Here is a 25,057-nt window from a genome sequence, read left to right on the forward strand (position 1 = left end):
AATACAGTTTTTAATGGCTGAAGAGGATGCAAACCAAAATACAGATTTATCAAAAGATAGCATTTTGTGAAAAAGAAAATACTTTGTTGAAGACAACCATTACTGATAAGTCTATATTCCATTATACCTGTGAGAAATCTGCAGATTTACCATATCCCAACTAAAACAAATGATTGTGACTAATAGTCTGATTGCAGATATTGACAATGCAATCAAAGGAAACCAACAATAAAAGCATCTATTATTTGGCAAGGGAGATCCATAGTGTCATTGATACTGCACACCATTGTCTCCAATGACTAGAAATACTAGAGAGTGCAATACCAATGGATAATCTTCTTGACAACTAAAGAGAGAAAGGTGAATGGTTTTCAGTTTGCAGTATTCAATAAGCTACAACAATTAGAATGAAAAGTTTCTGTGGCATACATTGACATCAGAAGAAATGTGGTGTCACTCATTTGATCCAGAAGGGAAACCTGCCAGTATGCAGTAGAAGACAACAGTTCTGGTTTGTTAAATCTGTGAAAGGATATGGGGTAGATTTATTCAAGCAGCAACCACATTTTTTCTCAGTGGATGGAATTAATTGCTATGTCCAAACAATGGACTGTTTTAGCATCAAGAGCTATTTCTTTCAGAAACATGTACAGTAATATTGAATGATATCTACTATGTCTATTTGCTTGTGTTTCACTTATTCATTGTCTTTGTTTAATGCCTAGAAATCTTGGAAAGGTTTCATTTGGACACATCTCATGGATATATAATAACAAAACTTGAGTACCCAACTCTAGAGTATGTATGCCAATTCTACATTCAATTCACATGAAGTGCATACAAATTTACTTTGAATATAAACTTATAAGATAAATAGAGACATACCTTAATCATCATAACTTTATCCAAGATAAAAATAAAAAGTTTTAATTTTTTTAATTATTTATATATATATATATTTTTTAATTCAAACATGGAGATAAATTTTACTACAGAATTTTATTAGGAATGAAAATTAAAAAACCCTCAAACACTATTTTTTCATGTAAATTGATGCCCATTGTTCCCAGAGTTTTCCTAATTAAGTATAGAAGTCTTATGGTTCATAATATCAATGAGTGTTACGACATCGGTAAAAAAATTTAATATCAAACTATTGCAAGTTGAAAGTTTTTAAGAATATATATGATTATATATTTATTTTATATTATTTTATCGTATTGATAGTCATAAAGTTATTTCTTCACTAATATGCTCAAAATTCCTTTTTTTTCCTAGTGAACTAGTGCATCAAAAAAAGGGATTGATGATATTGATTCCTAATCAGTCAGATTTCGCTGCACAATAGTAACTGACATGGCCGCAACTATGGGGGTGAGGGCGGGCCTGGTGCCCTGGGTGCCGAACCAGAGGGGGCGTAGATTTTACCAATCAACCCCTCCATCAGCATTACATGGGGGTGCCAAAATGCGCTCTTGTCCCGGCTGACCAAACATCTAGTTGCGGCCCTGGTAACTGAATAACAAAAAAAAATGAATTTTTTTTTTAGATAAATAACTAAAACAAACAGCTCATAATTTATTTGAAACTCAACTCCACATAAATTCATGATCATGTTGAAATTTATTTTAATATATGCCTTGATGCGAATGTAATATAAGAAATGAGAATTACAGGTTACTTATTTTATTTTTTTTAAAAAACCTGTTCATCCATTATAACTTCATACATACCTTGATATATTTTCTCTCCTACAAATAAATAACAGTCATCACTCTTGATAAAACAAAATAATATTGCACATTATCAACAGCAGATTGAATATAATACAATTCTTTTTATAATATTGAAGAAAAAGGTTAGGAACTTCTTATACAATCAACAGGAAATAAAAAAAAGCAAAGCTCAAATATAAAGAAAACGCAAAAAACCTAAAACTCCAACAGGTAAATATAGAAGACCACACCAACACAGAAACAAAATAACAATCAAGAAATATGTACAATAGTACTATAAGTTATTACAAAACAAATAAATGTAAAAAGAGGCAGTGTGAAAAGTTTTCTCCATTCAAAAGACATCCCAAATACAACAAAATGGAATCAGAAACTTTTTTACAAGTCAATCCCATATGAATCACCCAGAAAAAAAATGTTGCTTGATTATTTTTAAACTTTTGGACTTTTTCCCCAGTCAATTAAAAAGCATATTGAGTATCCAAAGCAACAGTCAAATCTTCAGAGTTTTTTTCCCCCCTTTGTTTTGGGTAGCTATTTTTAAATGGTGACAGGAATATTTTTTGATACAAATAGTGTTTCGCAGAAAACCTGATCATTTTTGTTTTTTAAGACATCAAAATGATTAGAAAAACTATTATATTCAGCAAGAAATTAATTAAATTTTGATAGTAGGTACAGTTTTGACAAAATTGTCCAGTGAAATTTTAATTTTTAACTCGGTACCTTATTGGATATTCCACTTTTGCATTTTTTTAGTTGCCATGTTTAGCAATTCATATAAAAAAGAAAGCTTGTGAGACTTTACTTTCCCTAAAAGTAACATTATAAAATCTCTACTCAGGAAAAATTTGTAAATGCAAGTCTTGCTTCCTTCAGTTTAAAGTATTGTCAAATATGCAATTTTTTTTACATAGTGAAGTAAAGTTTTGAAAACTAGTTAAACACTTTTCAACAGAAGCAACACGGTATCTATTATCAAAACTCAACACATTTCTTACAGAATATAATGGTGAGCATTCTGATACCTTCACCTGATACAAATTAAAAATGATCAGTTTTAAATGCTTAATATGCTGGTTAATTAACTAGGAAAAAAACCAAATATTTAAAACAATCGTAAAACACTTTTTTACATGGATCCACCTATTTGTATGTATTAATTTATATATGCACAAAAAAATGACATACACATATTCTACACAGGTATGTTACAAATAAATGGCACAAATAAGCATACGATCAACAAAAGAAAAAAAATTCCTATGAACATTTGTATATGAATTTTTTTAACTTTATTCCAAATTCAGCTTTTTAGATCTGATAATGACTCGCACTGCGATATTATTGGTGCTCTATGATTGTTTCGACCCCCAACCATGTACGCAACAATTGAAGCATGATCTAACTTTCCGGGAACCATGGCTAACTTTTCTCCTACTTTACGCCTTCGCATTTTCTGGCCTGCTTGATTAATTTCCATATCATCATTTTGGTACAAATCAGGATCTTCAAGAATTCTACGTTTTGCAATTGTCAGTTTTTCTGCAAAGTCAATCATTTGTTCACATATCTGACGAGCTGTTTGACATGGGGTATCACCTTCATTAACTCCATTCACAATCAGATCTTCCATTCGAAGCAATGTCAACTCATGACGCTGATGTGCTTCAACTACTGGCAAACTAAAATCTAGTAGCAATTCTTTCTCTTGATTATGATGATTTAGCTTATTTACAACATCTCTACCTTGAACAGAATCAAACATTTTGTCCGAACATGAACGAGTAGATTTATCAGCTTTTCGAGGAATCGCAAACTTACCAACAACAGGATCAAAGTTATCAGTAATACCGTCACTAGCAAGAAATACTATGTCTCCCACATCTAGTTCAGTCATAGCAACTGTTAGATTGCTCAATTCAGGATTTATTCCATCAACAGGTCCCAAGGCACCTAGAGCATCTCTCATATCACGCATGGAATAAATATCATGAGACCCTATAATATCAAGATTTATCATTAAAATATCTCCAGAATATAATGCATAATGATAAAGATAAAAAAAATATAACAAGTTGTTATAATTCAATTCTCACATATAGTGGAACCTCGAAACCCTAGTGGCACTCAATATTTGATCATTTGATCATTTTTGTTGCACCACGGTCTTTTTCTGCACACGAGGACTAATAAGACCGGGACCTACAATTTATTGCAGATTCCGAACAGCAGGCTTGTTTTTTATTCTCATCAAGAGGTTGGTGCACTAACTCCCTGCGGTAGAAATTTATTCTGCGGTCATGTTGCCATTTATGTTATACCTCTGTGTCAGGAAAGTTTTCTGACAAGCACGAACTGGGTACTGAACTTGCGACACCTTTAAACATCCTTTGGGACTTTAGGCAAGTATCTTATTGACCTGGGCTAATTCGCCCGGCACTCAATATAATGATAATTCCTTCTACAATGATTGTTTTTCAAATTTAGTTTGGAATTGTCCAAAATCCAATAATAAACTCCTCTCCATACAACTATATCTCTCGTTATCCTATGATAAATCCTTCTATAACAATATTTTTGATGAATTTTTGAAACTGCTACAATATTTTAATAAATCTCACTCACACACAAAATCATCTTCTACATATATTTTTAAACTTGTGTGTCACCTGTTTTTTTTTCTCTCTCTCTTTCAAGGGCATCTACCGTGTTTCCCCAAAAATAAGACCGTCTCATATTAATTTTTATTTCAAAAAATGCACTAGGGTTTATTTTCGAGGTAGGGCTTATATTAGGAGCATCCTGAAAAACCATGCTAAGGCATATGTTTTGGCATAATATCTCTTTCCTTTTAAAGACATTTTTAAATGATAGTTACACAAAAATATCTAAAAAAATGCAACTTGCTCATACGACTTTTGCAGTTTCATCCCGTAATAGTTTCGACATTAAAAATTGAAGCGGGTCAGCGTTAGGCCGCAATTCCAACCACACAAGACATTTTGTGAAACGCTGTTCTGCCTCACTGTGCGTTATTACATCTGCCATTGGTTCATATTCATCACTTTCACAGTCATCATGATCAACTTGATCGTTCACTTTTGTAGTTATTTCTCCGTCATCAAAAAAAATTATATCCTGGATCATTATTATCAATTTTCAACTACTGGGACACATCCTCTTCATGACAGGACTGGAATACATGGAGCTCCTGAAGCATATCTAAGCATTCTTTCAAATCTGGAAGATTTTGATCATCTTCAGTGGTTGCGTTAAAACCATGGAAATATGGCATAACTTCCTAAAAAAAACTTCACAAGACTTTAGTCCATCTGCTGTTTTCAAACTGGCTGCAAAATTTTCTATTTTATCGCAATTTTTTTTTATCACTGATGGTTGCCACACCTAGTCCGTATTCAGCTGCAAGTTTCCACCATCACCCACTTTCGGTCTTTTCACAATTTCTACTTTTTTATATGGTTAAAACAACACTTTTTTGTTTTTTGTCATTCTGCGCTTGAGAAAGACGAAAAGTGTTTACACTACTAAAGCTAAAGAAAGATTGAAGAATATCTGTTTTTAAGCAAGCTAGGAAAGACACTTCCCCCTCCCCTAACAAAACCGTGATAAGAACTGTTTTGTTGTCAAGAAGACCCTCACCTTCCTTTCATTAAGGCACACCCACAGGATTAAGATGAATCCGTAGACGAGGAAAAAAAGACAGCTAAATCTGCTCCTATTCACGCGTTTGCTTGCTTGCCAATCATTTATAACTACATACACTGTACCCAGATCCACCATTGTTTACATCTATAGCTCACAAGTACGATATGTACAATTGTTTGGAAGTGGTTAATGCACAATAGAATGAGGCTATCGAGTTGGGAGATGAGAGATCCAAGTTCCAAGAAAATACCAACTGTATTCAGCATCATCGACTATAGAAAACTGAAAATGAGTTAGGTTGAAAATGTGTTTGGTTGACTGAGTTGTTCGGAAAATTTATGTTCGGATAATCAATGTCCTACTGTATATATGAATATCCAAATTAATCATTTAAAAAATTTATTAAAATTTAAATTTAAAACAAAAATTAAGTGTTTTCTCTCTCAGATAAAACACATTTTATAGTCATAAATATATCTGATTATAGGCCAACATCAAAAATTCTTTTTAAAGGTTTTTTTAATTTTTAACTTCTTTGGATTGCTCTTATAAAAAGCCACAAAATTATTATTTTGATTATCTATACATATAATTCTTACGAATTCCAAAACTAAAGACTAAAACTTGAATAATTAATAATGGCCTTCCAGATTATTTTTTGTCTACTCAGAGATAAAAAAAATAGCATCAAACATTATTACCTTGGGTAATTTCTCGAACACCATACTTGGAACTATAAACATATGCTAGACTATCTCCCACATTGCAAGTGCATACAATGTATTTGCTGGAGTTTTTGAGTTGAACCACCACAGCAGAACATAGTGTAGTCAAAGTACCTTCAGCACGTATAATAAGGTTATGTGCTTCCCTGAATGACCGCAGAAGGGCAACAAAAATATCCTAAATAAAAAAGACACAAACATAAAGTTCAGAAAACAGTTCTATTCACACTATAGCATAAGATTTAGAAAAAAAATTATGAAATAAATGCTGTGTGGTTCACTATGCTAATTAGAAAAAAAATTCCAAATACATAACTTTTTTTTTGTTTTATAGGTTGATTGATTGCTAGATCAATTGAAGTTCTCAATTCACAAATAGTACGAATAAAATTTTAAAAAAAACTAACATATGATATTTATAATCAATATATGGTAACAAAATCAATATATAAACATAATTTCTCAACAAGAATTAATCAATGAACAATCAAGTGTTACAATGGGAAAAAAGAAAAGCTTAAATTTATGAAGGGTTCCCATTCAAGTATATTTCTATATAACCTGCAATAAAATTATCCTACTGCTGAGCTGTACTGTGGGCATCGCAAGGATCCGGGTTACAACCCCATAGGCTGCATAGTGATGGTTGGCTGAAGTTGGGGTTTTCTGTGGTTTTCTAATTTCAAGGCATGAATGCGATCCAGTCCTCCATTTACAAAAAAAAAAGTCTCTCCACAGAGAGCAAGTTGTTCTTCAACACAATTTTTACAAAAACGCAAGAATTCCAACATCTGCCAATTTCGCTTCCAATATCAAAGATAGATAGCAGCACATCTTGAACACAAAAAGTGCATAACTGTGACAAAATAAATACGTTGGGACTACACATATACAAATACAAATACAAATACAACGCCACAACAGGCAAAATGCCCAACGAGGTGGCTGATAAAAAGATGCCCATAAAAATATGGTTGTCATATGTTCAAAAATACAGCAACCCAATTAAAAATGCAATTAACACAAATTACAAACAATATATACACACGATAAAATATTATACAATGCCCATAAAGAATACTTATGGTTGTCTTATTCTAAGAATGGATAGCTTCTCGATTTACCCCAACATGTTTATCGTATTTCTTTTTAAACGTGTCAATTGTGTTACAATTTACTACCTCCGGGGGTAAGCTATTCCATTTATTAACAACCCTATTGGAGAAAAATTCCCTGCGACACCATAACCTTGCATTGTCCCTCACCAATCGATACTGGTGTCCCCTTGTAAAAGCAGTCGATTGGCGGTGTACTAAAAGTTCATGGTCCATCCTATCCATCCCATTGAAAATTTTGAACACTTCGATCATATCTCCTCGACACCTGCGTTCATCCAATGTAAACATATTCAAAAAATGAAGTCTCTCTTCATAACTCAAGCCCTGTGTGCCAATAAGGACACGCGTAGCTCTTCTCTGCACCCCTTCAACCAAGTCTATGTCCCTCTGTAGGTATGGTCTCCAAAACCTTACAGCATACTCCAGTCCAGGACGAACTAAGCCTCGAAAAAGCGGAAGAATGACTTTAGGAGAACGCGAAGAGACCTTTTTGAAAATGAGACCAAGCATTCTATTCGATTTTTTGACAACCGCTGAACAATGTTCAGAAAACTTAAGTCGCTCGTCAATGAGAATTCCCAAATCGGTGACTCTAGTTGCATCCGGGATAGTGACACCATTCCCCACATAACGCACACAAAGAACTTTCCAGCAGCACCAACTGCTTAGTTATCTGAAACAATGTTTACAGGGTGCATACAGTTTAGTTGTAGAAGTAAAATTACCCTGCCAATAAATCGGAATGCAGAAACAACCAAATGTACTGATAAATTGTATTTATTTAGTAACTTACTAAAAAATAGGTGGTGGGAATTGATTAAAATTTCTAACTGGTTAATCAGAAAAATCAAAAATTCTAATTTATCAATCAAATTTTTTAATTGGTTATTTTGTTAAAAATTACATTATATTTATCAAATAGGTATTGTATCATATCTCAAATATTTCTTATAAATAGAAATAATTAAGCATTAAATATAATGGGAAGACTTTTAACCTAGTCCAGTTTTATTCAAAATAAAATTTTGAAGAGCAAGTTCACTCCTCTCAATAATGTTAAGGGGTATTTTCATAAAAAGAGGAGTATTTTTTTATCAGTGAGAAATAATTCTATAAAAAAAGTTACTCAAAGTTTGAAGGAGTAATTTCACTCCACAACAAAATTTTGAGAAGTAAAATGCAATTTCTTTTGCATATTGATGAACACTGCCCTAGACATATAAATGAGAGATGTTTTTAAATGGAGTTGTTATAACTGTTATACCCAAGATTATCTTTATCACTGCCATAGCCAGAAATTTCTTTTGAAGGGATGTGACTAAACTGGTATTTTGGACTGAACTGATATATATAGTGCACATGATTCTATATAAATCAGTTATTTTCTCACATTTAGTGGTAAGAGGGGACCAGACCCCCACAGATTCTTTAGCCATGGCCTTGGTATAGTAGAAAGATATAAGCGGATGAAAACTTGTCTATCTTTTACATTGCTCAGTTTTATGTCTAGGGCTCCTTGTATAGAAAATAAAGAGGCATAAATTATTTTTGAACAGGGACAAACAAAAAATAATAATAATAGGAGAAAAGGACATCTCTCATGCACATTTTCATTCAGTATGTGTACTGTATTTTTAAGATAAATTGATAAGGAGCCATCAATCCTCCATCATAAGCCTCCATCACCCACTTGGCTTGGTCGACTGATACTCAAACCATCTCATGATTTGAAAATGAACCCTGGTATTATAAATACTTTTCTAATCTGAAAATTTCCCAATCCGCACTCTTGGATCATAAACCCAATAATCATACCATACTGGTACGTAGTTAGAAGTATGAGAATGAAACCATAAAAATTTGCATATAGCACTCATCCATTAGCAACATATTTTGCAAAACAGACCGGTACAGCACCTGTCCTAAAAGAATTTAAAGAATATTTGTATATCAATCTGTATAACTGCTTACAAAAAAGTAAGATTCTAAATAAACATGTTAATTGATATTCAATAAGTAAACAGAAATAAAGTTTTATTATTTATTTTGTTACATACACAATAAATTTCTCGTAAACCAATTTCTTTCAACCTCCACAAATATATGAAGATAAATGTGAACATATTCTTAAAACTCATAGATAATGAATGAGAGCTTTCTACCATAAATTTCTGAGATTTATTCTTCATAAAGAGAGTCGCATAATTTTTTTTATTTTCATGAATTATTATTGTGCTATTTTTTTATTTGACTTCAAATATCTTCTCAAATCACAACAAGATATGATCATTGCAATAAAAGAACAAATAACAAACCATGGTAGTATTATTTTGACTGCCTTGTCTGTATAAAGCTTTGTTCAAATAGTCAATACATCCATGCACAGCGCACCTTGCTGCAAGACAAGATTTTTCTCCCCAATTCACTCCATCAGCCAAAACCAAAAGTGCATTATTTTCCCGCATAACAATAGCAAAGGCATCGGCAATGGGATCACCTGAAAATAATACATTGTGTAATTGTATTCCTTAAATAGATTTAACCCTTTTTCAGGTTCAATCCATTTGTTAGGCACATCACAAATTAGTTTTACAGGATTACTTTTTATATTGTGCCCAATGGAGGGTAAAAAGGTCCCATTGAAATTTATCAAAAATTTTAATAAGGTAGTCATGTAACTGGGGGGGGGGGATGGAGGTGGTTTTCTTTTTTTCAGAGCTGCTTTTTGGACTGTGTGTTTCCCCTACTTGCCTGGAGCAAGCAAGGTTGTGCTTATAATAGCTTTTTGTTTCACAACTGCAGTTATTAACATTTCTCACCCTGGGATGTTACACATTCTTACATCCCATCATAGACATGCTGGTTTGCCCTCTTTCAGCCATTATTACAGATTTTTCAAAAGTAGTGAGGGTCTCGGTGACACAAATCAGTGAAATACTGAGTGAAAAAGACAGGGCTACTTTTACTAGCACTCTTCTTGCTAACTGCATCTTGCAGATGCCATTCTAGGTAACAACATCACTTCTCATTTTCTGTGAATATTTTGACAGAGATTGATCATGAATATGAATGAGAAAAAATAAAATATAAACACACACATCAGCTTCACCGCATGATTTTTTTCCCTCAATAGAAAAAAGAAAAATGTCAAAAATCTAGAAATGAGTACAAAAGAGCAGTCATAAAAATGTATGAAGATCCTTAAAATGACAATGGAAATGAAATCTTTCAACCCTATCTTAATTCCTTATCACTCACTGATGACTAAAAAATTAGTGTATTAAAAATTTTGAAGGCTCCGTAATTTCTAATACACAAATGTCCAAAAATTAAGAATAATGCATAAAGTGCTCAAAATAAAAGGCAAAAAGCAGAATGGGTATGGTCAATTTGCAGATTAATCTGCATGCAAGCTCAAGGTGTTATAATACACAAGTGTGAGCAGATAATATTGATGCGTACACAAAACATCTGCAGTTAGCGAGAATAATAAAACTGGTAAAAGCCGCTAGGCTCCTTTCACTCAGTGTTCCATTAATTTGTGTGACAGAGATATTCATCATTGTTGAGTAAGGTTTAATTATAACTGAAAGAGGACAAATGAATATGTTTACCATGGGATACTTGAATATGTTAAAACCCAGATTGAAATGTCAAAAATTGCTAGTGTCATCTTTGGGCAAGGGTGACAAAACTGCAGAAGTATAAGCCCAAGACTGGGTGGTCATCTGTGAATAACCTATTCATTGCAGCACAGCTATTACAATAGGTTTTTTATCTTCATTACTAAAATAGTAAGATTACCAGCATTCTTTTTTGTTACTGGATGACATTCATATAATGTTGTGGCAATACCATAAGCAGAATCACATGGATTGTTCCAATCTGGTACACCAGCTACCTCAGATTTCTTTTCACCAAGCTTAGAATCAAACTCATCTTCTTTTGTGTTTCCCTTACCTGAAAAATATAAACAAACTTTTGTGACACCTCTGAGAATATTCAGAAAGTAGACATAAGAATATTGTATTTCAACTTTGAACAGAAGAAAAAATAATAATTTTACTCTAACATTAAAAATATAAAATTAACATGAAAATAAATTTTCCAATACCCTTCTTTCTTTTCAATAAAAGAGTGGTATTTGGAAATCACTTGTTTATTAAGTATTCCAACAAAAATTTAACATAGAAATAAGGCTGAAGTTGAATTATTTTTGAAAAATATCAAATCAAAATTAGTATTAAATTGACTCATTGAAGATTAAAACTTTTAAAAAATACTCAGAAAATTTCAAATGAAATAGCATTCATCGTAAAACAAAATTCTGGTGGGTGACTAATTTCTCTGAAATTAATTGGTTCTCTAGAGAGAGAGAGTTTTTCTCAACCCAATACATCAAGGAAAGAGAATGGCAATGTGACCACAGAAAAAGAATTGCTACCGCAGAGAGTGCCACACTAAGGGGTTATCGCACCAACCTCTCGGTGAGTATAAAAAAGGCTGCCGTTCGGAATCAGCAATAAATTGTAGGTTCCAGTTAGAGATTGAACGAATATTCAGCCGCCATTCGGTATTCAGCCCTTTTGCCATATATTCGGTTCAGCCGAATAATGGTTAGGTATTCTGCCGAATACCTGTCTAAATCTAAGCACAGAAAACTAATTTAAAAAAATTTTAATTAGAATTTTTTGAATAAATTAGCAATTTACTGATTATATTTTATTGTGAGGTGCATACCTATCCCTTTCAGTGCAAGAGATTGTCAGGGTGAATTTCTAGGATAAGTAAAACATGAAACTGAAATAGAATTCTACTGCAATAATGTGGAAGTGAGCATGAATTACACAAGCTCACTAATTGAAGGACGTATCTAGACAAGAAATGTATTGAGCTACTGAAAAGGACAAAGAATATCTAGAGTGGAAAAATAAGTCATAAATTTTTTGATGCCTTAATAGTTCAAAGTAAATAATGGTTGATATTTTCTTAATTAGATGTAAAATTGTAACAATTGTTGAAATGATACCTTGGCTTATGAATTTTCCGGAAAATGAAGATTTTTTCATGATTCTTCTGCTTCGGCTAATGAATACAGATTCAGCTGCCGAACATTTTCAATGATATGATGCATGCACTAACATAAAATAGTCACTTTGTGAGCGGAATTTTGGTACCAATCATCATCACTAAGGCCCGATTAACTCATGTTCACCTCGAGATCTTTTTCAGATATACCTACACTTCTCTTTCTGAAATTCTTTGAACCATTTCATATAGAATGAAAGATTCAGCCAAATTAGAAAATGTATTGAAAAAAAAATAGCCTATGTTTTCAGAGCATGCATTCTTTCAGTGCAAGACTCTTAGCATCAAGCTGAACAGTCTGAGAAATTATCTTCTCCATCTGCATGTATTAGACAAAGAAATGAGCTGGATAGTTCCAAATGGATGGGGACACTTATGAACTCAGGTGATTTGTGTCAACACGAGCTTCATAGTAGACTACAGCTGGTGTTGGTTGTGCACATAATGTAAAATAAGATCTTCGGCATCTCTCATCTTCCAGTGGATTCTCATTTATACAATTTTGAAGCTGTTCATTTTAACCTTCAATTAGTTTTTGTCTTTTTTTATAGCATTCCTTGGTGTTTTAAAAACTTATCTTTAAATTTTCGGCAGAACCTGAAACAAATCAAATTATTTTCAATAGAAACCTATGGCAAATCACATCAGCTAACGAACGTGATTCTAGAATGAACCATTTCTGTTAGCCGAGGTATCACTGTAATATTAAAAAACAATATATCATTGTTAAATTTAATTGTCAGCATCATGGCAATAAAAATCTTTCAGCTGCCTGTTTTTCAATATTTATTTAAATAGTAAATAGCATAATTAAAATTCAATATCATTTGAAATTACCAATAATTTTATTTTCGATTAAATATGCCAATTTTATTTATAATTGTGATGGATTTAAAGAAAATTTATATTTGGCCATCGCATATTTGGTATTTGGCCAAAACATTAGCCGAATATTCAATACTTGGATAAATCACTATTTGTCCCATCCCTAGTGCCAGTCTTAATTAAGTGGTCCAATAGTTATGGGAATACCTCTCTTGCAACTGAAATAGATAAGTCTAATTAGCCCTCGTGTGCAGAAAATGACAGTGGTACAACAAAAATGATCAAATGATTAAAGGAAAGAGACTTTCTGAATACTAATGCTAAGGTGAACTCAGAAAACTGGTTTTTGCAGGGAATTGAACCTCAGTCCTCTTGCAATCAAGTGTGATCACAAAAGAATGGGAGGTTTGATTCCTGGTGGAGACAGACTTTTCTTTCCGAGTTAATATATAGAATTCATCACATTAATATCCAGAAAGTCTCTTCCCTTGATGCATTGGGCTAAGGAAAAACTACCTCATTCTACTGTCGCCACCTGGAGGCCATTCACTGAAGCTAACACTAGAAAGATGGATGGAGTCTGTGTGACCCTGTGCGCTCTTTCTGCTCCCATATCTCAAGTAAGGAGGAATCAAGACCTTTAAAATTTCTCGACTTTTTCTGAATTATCATGTTCTAAGCATACACCAAAGCTTTTTCACTATCTTTCTTAGCAACGGAGATAAGAATGGATTTACCTAGAAAGATGGGAGGGGTCACACTAACCCTCTCATAAATTTTAGAACACATTTGCCATATAATACTACCAACATTGTCATAATTGATTTTGTAAGTTCAAAATTCTTCTGATAGTCGCTTTGTGCATCTAATATGGTATAATTCCCATTCATGAGACTTTTTTTGCTTTCATTCTTATCTGCAGATGTAGGTCAGCAGGTGCCTCAGCTTTTGCTGTCAAGTATTTTTGTCATTTTGCCCAATAAATTGCTTCTTCTGCAAAGTAGAAATATCCATATGCTTATAATTGCTATAGAAATGGCAAAAAGACAGATTCACCAAAGATAAAACTTTTCAGAAGTTGGCAAAGATTGCGTGTGAAAAAGCAGTAGTGCTGACAGGCCGTCATTTGGTGTCCCCCCCCCCCCCGGCTTTTGAAAATACACTAAAAATGGTATATATATATATATATACATACATCGAGTACATGTGCTTTGCCCCCCCCCTCCCCCCTGGAAAAAGTTGAAATGACAGCCCTGAGTGCTGATGATGAGAATTCAAAGGAGAGAAAGAATGAAAACTACCTGATGTGAAACCTTTGTGAAATAAGCAACAGTATTGACGATGGATGTGCGAATCAGAATGAAATTATACCTCCAAAAAATGCCTCAACTGGTGCAAAATGAAATGCTACTGGAAACAGTTAGTGCAAACTGCATTGAAGCCACCAATGAAAACCTAGAACTACACCAAAACATCAACTGATTTCCACAAATATCAGAGATCTCAACAATATCCCATTTATTGATAGAGAAGAAACTGCTGCAGATGAAAGTGTAAGAAATATCGTGGGAACTACCTCGTCAATAGGACGTCAAGGATTCCAAAATATTTAACGACAAACTCATTGCTTACAGTTACTGATAGCAGTGATACACATCACTGGAATTATGTGAATTTTTCTCAAATCTAGGTCGACAAGCTTGGTTAAAACCCTTTGGAAAGATCATCATCAGGTGCTTCCAACCATGAAAAAAATATAGCACATACATTCGTTGATGATATTCACAACCTAGAAGCGATGTAACACTGAAATCCTATCGGGAATACAGAAAATGCAGATTCCCTCAATCTCGAGTTTCCTCCACACTGATGCTCATCAAGAGAGGTCTTGTTTGTGCACACACGCACAACAGAATCCTTTAATTGATAAAATATAATATATAATGATAAAATATATTAACTGGCGAATGGTTTTACCTATTAATTCTTTGTGGTATAACTTTATTCTGTCATAAAAATATTATACCATGCTGTGAAATATTAAAATGTTTAAAAATAGGCAGAAAAAGCAATGGGGTCACAGACCCCTGCCTGTCATTCTAGGTATAGTCCCCGACGTCTTTCTAGTGTGAAGGGAGGCTGCTAAAGCTCTTTAGCTTGTTATACTACTGGGCATGCAATAAGGAAAGCAGATTCATGTCTCTAGTTATGTATTGGACAGTGCACTTGCCCAGATTGCAAGACGATAGGGGTTAAATTTTAGGCAGAAAAAAACCAGTAGACTTTTCTTCCTGAGTTCACCTTAGCATTAATATCCTGTAAAAGTCTCTCTCTTTAATCAATTCTCTAATCTTAACCAGTCATCTGACCAATCAATTTCTTATTTTTCCCCTTTTTAAAAGTTTGAAGCTAATAAAATATATTTTTATGATTAAATTTTTTATGAATACATTGGAAATGGCTTCATCATGTTCTTAACTGTGTTTTTAAATCATCAACCAAAAAAATTACAATTGAAATAATTACTAATTATTTTCAAAAATTGAAATAATTAGATGGAAAATTGGCACAACATTATATATGCTATGTAGCCAGATGGAAAGGTTGGCTACTTAAAACATGGTTCCAGTTAATGGTTCTAACTCTAGAAGTCTGTTTCTGAACAAACTTTAAATTTTTTTCCAAATTATCCAATCTAAAGCCAGTGGCGTCGGAACCAGGGCGCTGTGGGTGGTTGAGCACCCACATTATTTAGCATCACAGGCAACAGCATTCACAAAATTAGTTCATAAAACAAAATCTACATAAAAATCAAGGCGAGCACCCCCGCAGGTCTAAAACAATATCCAACACCCTTGCCTAAAGCAATATAATTTTGTTATTTGTTACAACAGATTTTTGTTCTGTTGCAATTGGGTTTTAACCAGTTCCTTGTCTGTTGTTTTAACAAAACTACAAAATTTTCTAAAAATAAGAAAGAAGCTAGAAAGCTTGTGCCTAATCACTTTTACTTTACAAAATTAAAAATAAGTATCAAACCCGCCAAAAAATTTGTTAGCATAAAAACTGGTGAAGCAGAAATGTTTGAAAATTCTATGTTTACGATGGATGAAAAAAATTTATGTAATTTATGTGGTTGACAAAAACAATACTGTGATACGTCGACTTTTTCTTTTATATATCCTTTTCACACATGAGCCAAAACTGACTATTGAAAAAAAATTATTTGATTGATTTCTGTTTATTGTAATTCAAAATGAAAAAATTATAATTAACTAATTTGGGTCAATATCTTTACTAGGGTCATTTATGTTAAATACAAATACAAAGGCCACAACAGGCAAATGGCCCAACAAGGTTAATGAAAAATTATGCCCATAAAAAATATGGATGTCAATTATCACCAAAACACCCAATATAAAGTCATATATCACCAAAAAAATGAATAATAATTAGTAATACATAATACACTCCCCATAAAAGAGATTATAGTTGTCTTATCTAAGTACGGATAGCTTCTCAATTTATGTCACTACATCTATCGTACTTCTTTTAAATGTACACGTTTACCTCAGGTCTTAACTTGAAAAAGAATCATTAAAAACCATTTAAAAGCGTTAAAAATGAGTCTAGAGTGAAGGATATGTATATACAGTGAAATCTTGCAACAATAATACTCTATATAACGATAAATTCCACTACAATGATAATTTTTTAAATTTTGTTTTGAATTGCCTATAGTCCAGGTATGAAAAAATTCTGATTTTTTTTAATTAAAAAAATCAGATTTTTTACAAATACAAATACAAATACAAATACAACGCCACAACAGGCAAAATGCCCAACGAGGTGGCTGATAAAAAGATGCCCATAAAAATATGGATGTCATATGTTTCAAAAATACAGCAACCCCATTAAAAATGCAATTAACACAAATTATAAACAATATATACACATGATAAAATATTATACAATGCCCATAAAGAATACTTATGGTTGTCTTATTCTAAGAATGGATAGCTTCTCGATTTACCCCAACATGTTTATCGTATTTCTTTTTAAACGTGTCAATTGTGTTACAATTGACTACCTCCGGGGGTAAGCTATTCCATTTATTAACAACCCTATTAGAGAAAAATTCCCTGCGACACCATAACCTTGCATTGTCCCTCACCAATCGATACTGGTGTCCCCTTGTAAAAGCAGTTGATTGGCGGTGTACTAAAAGTTCATGGTCCATCCTATCCATCCCATTGAAAATTTTGAACACTTCGATCATATCTCCTCGACACCTGCGTTCATCCAATGTAAACATATTCAAAAAATGAAGTCTCTCTTCATAACTCAAGCCCTGTGTGCCAATAAGGACACGCGTAGCTCTTCTCTGCACCCCTTCAATCAAGTCTATGTCCCTCTGTAGGTATGGTCTCCAAAACCTTACAGCATACTCCAGTCCAGGACGAACTAAGCCTCGAAAAAGCGGAAGAATGACTTTAGGAGAACGCGAAGAGACCTTTTTGAAAATGAGACCAAGCATTCTATTCGCTTTTTTGACAACCGCTGAACAATGTTCAGAAAACTTAAGTCGCTCGTCAATGAGAATTCCCAAATCGGTGACTCTAGTTGCATCCGGGATAGTGACACCATTCAACTCGTAAGAGAACCGTGGGTTGTTCGAACCAAAATGAGCGACCATGCACTTATCTACGCTAAACGTCATGCTCCATTCATTTGCCCATGCTGCAATCTTGTTTAAGTTGGTCTGGAGCAACTCCCTATCGCTTTCATTCCCGATTACCCCCATTAGCTTCACATCATCTGCGAATTTGCTAGTAATTCCATCGATACCCTGATCGAGTTTGTCGATAAAAAGTGAAAAAAGTATGGGGCCAAGGACACTTCCCTGAGGAACTCCACTTGTGACGTCTGTCCAACCAGAGAATTCCCCGTTCACCATAACTCGTTGCGACCTATCTCTTAACCACGATTCTATCCAATTCAGCAAGTTGCCCCCTATTCCAATCTCGTGTAAACGCTTCAAGAGTTTGCCATGTTGTACTCGATCGAATGCCTTCTGGAAATCAAGGTAAACAACGTCGACATTTTTGCTCTTACCCAAAGCCTTAGTCACGTAATCATAGAAGCAAAGGAGGTTAGTTACACATGACTTCCCCTTCCTGAACCCATGCTGATTATCCGACAATACATTATTCTCGTCTATCCACTTCACAAACTGCCTTTTGATGATAATTTCCAAAATTTTCGAGAGGGAGCTCGTCAAACTCACTGGACGATAATTAGACACCACTTCTCTACTACCCTTCTTAAATATCGGAACAACGTTAGCCAGTTTCCAATCTCTCGGGACGATACCCTCAGCAACACTACTCCTGTATATCTGTGCGACTGGCCCCAACAATTCATTAGCACCTTCCCTGAGAACCCTGGGATAGATATCATCTGGCCCTGGTGCTTTGCTTGCACATACATTTCTTAGAAGATTTAGGACCTCCACGTCTTCTACTTGAATATCGTTGAGGGTTTTATTACCCCATGCAACACCCGTATATCGAATATCATTATCTCCATTAAAAACCGACGCGAAAAAGTCATTGAAAGCACTACACATGCCTACATTGCTCTCTACCTTAGAGCCTCCTATCGAGAGGGGACCAACTGTCCTCTTACATCCATTATTGACGTATCGAAAAAATGATTTTGGGTCAGAGCCAATGCTATCTGCCAACCTAGATTCAACTTCCTTTTTGCTATCCCTTATCGCTTTCTTCAACAGTCTTCTTTTATCAGTAAACAATGATAGGTCACCACGTCCACTTTTATACTCTCTGAATGCTCTTTTTCAATTTGAATCAGATATTTTTGATTAAAATTAACTGACTGTTTATTAAAATATATATATATAAATCATGTCAATCATTATGAATGCATATTTCTTCATTCAATCTCTCAAATATAATTCATCATTAATGAATAAACTAAAAAACGAACAATAAACAAACGAACTACAAGCAAGAAATATGAACAACAAAAATTTTTGTTAATGTAACATGAAAAGTTATTGAGCATGAATTAACTCCATAGATTAGCATTTTTCTTGTAGAATTATTATATTCATGAGTCCCCCCCCCCCATCTTTGAAGTAAATGTTTGGTGACGACTCAGTATCACATATGGAGCCTTTCTCGATTCGCTCTATGTACAACTCGATGATCATTCAGCATGAGCTAATCGAAAACATTCTATTGACAAGATTGCTTCTTGCCCAATTGATGTATTTGCTATGATGCGTTTCCAACTTGCATGATTTGTTGCTTAACAATTTACACATTTCTATTCTTTCACAGATTTAATGAGTTTTGTTAAAAAACGAGCAAACTGTAGACTTTTCCACTTTTTGTATTAAAATTTCAAGTCTAATGGTATTCATGTTGGTACAACATCTATTATTATTTTAAATCAGCAATATGGGCATAGAATTCAAGGCTTTATACACAAAGTAATTCCTCTGTATTTTTTTTTTTTTTTATCAGAGGAACCCTAGTGCCCCATTGCAATGTATTGCAAATACTTAGTGCAGTTGTATCTACATTTATCTTCCTATATAGGCCTATATATTTTTTAATTTTTCCCGTTCACAAAATCTAGAAATAGAATAGCTATCTTTCTGCACTGTATCTAGGGATTAGGTTCAAGTCTATATTTACCAGCTCTTCTGTATTTCTTTTAATTAAAACCTTTATACCACATTTCAGTAACATGCATACCATACTAGGACATTTACTTTATTATCACTGAAGTTAAATAAGCAAAAAATGAAATTTAAACTTTGTGATTTAAATCAATGATTTTTTTTAAAAATCAAGTGATTTAGATTGATTTTAATCATGATTTAAATTAAGCTGATTCAAATCGGCATACCCTGCTATAGTCTAAAATGTTAAACTCCTCTCAGTAAAACGATATACTTTACTGCGATAAATTCCTCTATAAGAATAACAATATTTTTGGGGATATTTTGAAACCTCTACAACAATATTCTTTCTATTTCCAAGAAAATCACCTTAAATATATTTTTAAATTCATCACCAGTGTTTATTCTTTCAAGGAATTTTTAATAGCATCAGTATTTTGTATTATCTGCCCTTCAAAAGTGTTAATAAAGTTGCTGTGAAGCTATTTTCTGTGTAGTGCACAAAAGTGTTGTACAGAAAACTACTTTGCAAGGTGAAACAACGAATTGATTTATTCAGCAACTAATCAATTAGAATTTTATTCAGCAACTGATCAATTAGAATTTTATTCAGCAACTGATCAATTAGAATTTTATTCAGCAACTGATCAATTAGAATTTTATTCAGCAACTGATCAATTAGAATTTTATTCAGCAACTGATCAATTAGAATTTTATTCAGCAACTGATCAATTAGAATTTTATTCAGCAACTGATCAATTAGAATTTTATTCAGCAACTAATCAATTAGAACTTTTTGCTGCAAATAAATATATATAGACATTTTATTGTAATACTAACAATGCTAATTCAGAAGAGATACCAACCACTGCATAAATTTGGTGGTGCTTGATGGGTAATGCTTACTTTCAGTGTAACACAATAACTCTTCCCCACCAATGTTTTTGCATGGTGCACAAACTATCGTTATATCAAGGTTTCACTGTACATATAAATTTCATATACATTGAAATTGAAAAGAAAATTTAAACAAAAAACTTTGAAAAAATGAAGATGAAAATATGTATTGGAACAATGCAGAGGTCATTCTCAAAGGGAACTCCCAACATTGTTCCAAAGGCAAAACCTTCCAGATGACAGTAAGCAAGGCCGGATCTTGAATCCTGCAAACTATGCATCTGCAGAAGGCACCAACTGAAGGGGGCAGATTGTTTAGGTTGCCAAAAAAACTGAAGAGGGAAGGATTTTTTAAGGGACCACCTGAAGGGTAGGGGTGATTTTTTTTATCACCAAAACATTATTTGCTTACATGTCAAAAATGTCCAGAATCGGCCCTGATAGTAAGCCAAAAAAATGACAGAATTTACAATCTGTTCCCCCAATATTTTGCATGGCAAGATTTGGAAAAAAAAAACATTAAAAAAAGCAGCAAACCATGAGAATATAAAAAATTTATTGTTGCATTTCTCTTGGTTGTACTGTTTTTTATGCTCTTTGACTTCCAAAGCTTGTCATGCAAAATGTTGGGGGAACAGATGGAAATTATGTAATTTTTTGGCTTACCACTGTCAAAAACGTTTTGCCTCTGGAACAATATTTGGGAAGCTCTTGAGGACAATCTGCATTGTTCCAATATTTTCCCCTTTTTTTCGAAGTTCTATTTTTTGTTTTAATTTTCTTTGTAATTTTTATATATATTTTCATGTTACTTGTATAGCTGTCATGGGTGCAACACTCCAACAATTAATCTTGTACTGTATTTTATTATTGTCTATTAATAACATTTGTTCACTTGACTGATCTTTAACCGTTAATTTGGAAATTCTGTACATAATTTCTTTTTTCAAATTCTAAAGAAAACTCACCTAAAATAAAATCTTTTGGCAAGGCATTGTCGCAGTTATCGAGATTATCATCATCAATGAAACACAAATTAGTATCAGGAGATTCAAATGGTTTCTGATCAGAATCCACAGATGTTAACCCACCAGTAGGTCCAGTATATGATGCCAGTATTAGCTTCGACAAAGGGGCCACTTCCAAAGTAGGTAAATCATAACAAGACTTGGCATAGAGAATTTTTGGATGATCTCTTTGAACCTCTCTTGAAATAAAAATAAGTAGTTGTTTTTCACATATATATATATATACATACAGGATGTATAGGTAACAGGCAGAGGTGGATTTAACGGCGAGCGCACTGGGTGCACGCCCGGGGCTCCGACTTCTAAAGGGCCCTGAAAAACCAAAACTTCACACTGTTTTCTAATTTAAGGGGCCCAATATTCTCTTTTGCGCCCGGGACCTAGACCGACTTTAATCCGCCACTGGTAACAGGGTATATGGCATTTTACTGACGAACTGTAGATCCTAGAGATATACTTCCAATTAGAAAAAGCATAGAAATAACGTGTAGCACTCAGATATCATAGGCGGAGATAGACTTAGAAGTCTGGGGGGGGGCACGATGATGTCAATTCATGTATACATTCGATCAGTCGACTCCACCTTTGACGCTGCCCCCCCCCGTATCTCAACCCATGTCAGATATGCCATTTATGTTGTAAAGGGTTGTATAGTTATTAAAATAAAAAAATTAACTTTTTATACCATACCCATGGGCTGAAAAACCTAATTAGAGTGTTTCCCTTTTTCTCCTGAGGCCAAAAAAAAAATTCTGCAGTTCTAAGAGCAATATTCGCTAAGATATTCGAATTCGAAAAACAGAGGAAAGTTGAAAGAAAAGTGTTAAATGCAGATAAAACGGCTTGCCCATATTTAACGCTATTTTTTCTCAACTGTTCTCAGTTTTTTGAATTCAAATATGTCAGTGAATATAGCATTTAAAAACTTGGATTTTTTTTTTTTTTTTTTGGCATCAGGAGAGATAGGGCAACAACTTTGTGTATAATTAGGCTCTTGAGCACAGGGTGTCTGTATAAAAAGTTAACATTTTTATTCAATAACTATACAACTCCTTGCAACATGAATGACATATCTGAGTACTACACATTATGTGGATGCTTCTTCTGATCGGAAGTATGCTTCTAGGATCAATGGTTCGCCAGTAAAATACCATTCATCCTGTTACTTATACACCTGTATATATATATATAAACAATCAAAAATAATTTAATATGAACTATATGAGAAACTGAATATTTGATTACTTCTGCCTAAAAACTTATTCTAATAATGCATATTCATTCTTTTAAGGACTTGGATAACAAAAATTGCTAGTTGAGGCAAACCAAAAACTCTTCCATTACAGTAACACCCTTTTTAACGGAAACCCCTCAGATGCAATCACCCCTCTTTTACAGCTAAATAATAATTTCCCAATGTATAATAAAAGTATGCATTTCAAACCCCTGATTAGCGGTCACCCCTCTTGTGCGGAAGAATTTTTTTGTCCCGCTGGTGTCCGCAAAAGAAAGGTTTATTATACTACTTGTTTGGTAGATTTTTTGCACCACAAATTCAACCTGTAACTTTTTTCAACTTCAAGTACAGGGTATTTGTAACTAAAGTTCATGTTCTGAGCTGTCCGCAGCTTATATATATATAACCTCTGAACACCACTACCAATAACAATAACCCATCAGAAAAATTATGAAACTTTAGGAAATTCTTGATGAAGAGATAAAAAATAAATCCTATTCAAAGGTAGAAAATTTCCATATAGCTATTGGTGCTAAATCTGTGTTCCAAAAAAAGTTTTACAAACAAAACCTGTTAGAGCACTTGTATTAAATAATGCATGCATGCACTCTCTCTCTCTCTCTCTCTTTGTGTTCCAAAAACAATCTGTCATTGTGTTTTAGTTTTTTACTCTATATCAGATTTTACATTGAGACAACGCTGTGTTTGGTTTCATTCATTTCCATGGCAAAGTTGTCGGTATATAAGTGTATACTTCCATAAGAAACAACCCTGATTTGTTCTTGTTACCACTAAAGAACGATTTAAAGCAGGGGTTGAGAAATTGAATAAAAAAATTAGGTGCCAGCCAAATTTCATAGGAGTAGAGCACATTTTGTCTGAGAAAAACGGTTCGAAATAATTTTTTCCAAGATAACTTAACCTTTTCATGTTGGTTGGCACACTTTTGAAAATTTTGCATTGTTCTCTAATTTAACTTCAATTATAACACCTGGAAAATTTTAGGTACCAAAACAATTATTTTTAGATCTGGTAATTTTTTTATTTTACTAGGCTCTAAAAGAAATGTCTAATGTTTTTCAAGTCATTTGCATAGGAAATCATTCATCAATCACTCAAAAACTTTCAAATCACAAAACAAAATTACAAACAAAAATCACTCTTTATAAAATGATTTTTTTTTCGTTCCATTGTTAATTATTTCTTGATTTTAACTTTGTCTTTGAAACATTTAATTTAAAATCATTTGCATGTTTTTGTATATTATAGCTCATTTTTAAGTCAGTGTGATGCAAAAATTGCATAATATATTGAATGTTTTTAGGGCCCTCTTCAATATTGTGATTAAACTACATTTGGCCGAATTAAGTAATCAATGAAAACTGGAAAATACGTGTTTTAATGAAGAAATAAAAATAATATAAAGATATCTTATTTGAATGAGTAAGCCTCACTCAAATAAATTGGAGAGATTTAGAATATAGTATTCACCCAAGTAAGTATTTATGAATAAATGATCCTGAAGATGTAGGAGATGTGCATGGTGTTCGGCTGGACTTTTTCTCGTGTCCTGTTGACAACTGTCGTAAAAACAATCCAACTCTCTCCCTCAATGTCGGTTCCATGGACATAAATCAGAGAAATAAGTAACCATGAATGTGCATTCAAACAGGACCGAAACTCTGCACAACAACAAACAATGGTCGCAAGGAGTGATAGTCGTTTACTTCTTTTTTTGCGTCCCTCATTTCCATGAGGCTTTTCGAATAGACGTCATAATCATCATCATCATCACTCTGAGGGACGAACACTAGATTATCCCCATAAAGATCAATGTTAAAATTGCCGATTTTAGCAAGAAATACGGAAATTTAGTGGGGTTTTCCGCCACATCAATAATTTTAAAAATCGAATTGAATTTTTGATTTTCGAAATATTGAGTTCGCTTAGAGATACGACGCCCAGAAAATTAAATATAAAATAATGAGCCAGACCCACTTTTGAGGTGGATATCCATTGATT

General features: G+C 33.5%; 1 protein-coding gene across 1 annotated transcript; it reads right to left on the minus strand.

Moving 5' to 3' along the window:
• Positions 1-1,559: 1,559 nt before the first annotated feature.
• Positions 1,560-24,736, minus strand: LOC149065562 (PP2C-like domain-containing protein CG9801). The gene is made up of 6 exons (XM_089253570.1): positions 24,527-24,736; positions 21,739-21,977; positions 11,053-11,208; positions 9,564-9,745; positions 6,107-6,308; positions 1,560-3,737 (listed from the first exon to the last, which is right to left on the minus strand). Exons 1-6 carry the CDS (start codon positions 24,664-24,666, stop codon positions 3,043-3,045), a joined length of 1,614 nt encoding a protein of 537 aa, XP_089109696.1. The 5' UTR covers positions 24,667-24,736; the 3' UTR covers positions 1,560-3,042.
• Positions 24,737-25,057: the final 321 nt, after the last annotated feature.

The sequence above is a fragment of the Pholcus phalangioides genome, unplaced genomic scaffold (genome assembly GCF_987345545.1).
Source record: "Pholcus phalangioides strain wild (caught in Gottingen) unplaced genomic scaffold, Ppha-v1.0 ptg000039l_1, whole genome shotgun sequence".
Lineage (NCBI taxonomy): Eukaryota > Metazoa > Arthropoda > Arachnida > Araneae > Pholcidae > Pholcus > Pholcus phalangioides.

Coding starts and splice junctions, on each gene's coding strand:
- LOC149065562 (XM_089253570.1), bottom strand. CDS start 24,666: ATGTCCATGGAACCGACATTGAGGGAGAGAGTTGGATTGTTTTTACGA. Junction 21,978..24,526: donor ATTCATAAATACTTACTTGG/GTGAATACTATA, acceptor TTTTATTTCAAG/AGAGGTTCAAAGAGATCATC. Junction 11,209..21,738: donor GCCAAAAGATTTTATTTTAG/GTGAGTTTTCTT, acceptor TATATTTTTCAG/GTAAGGGAAACACAAAAGAA.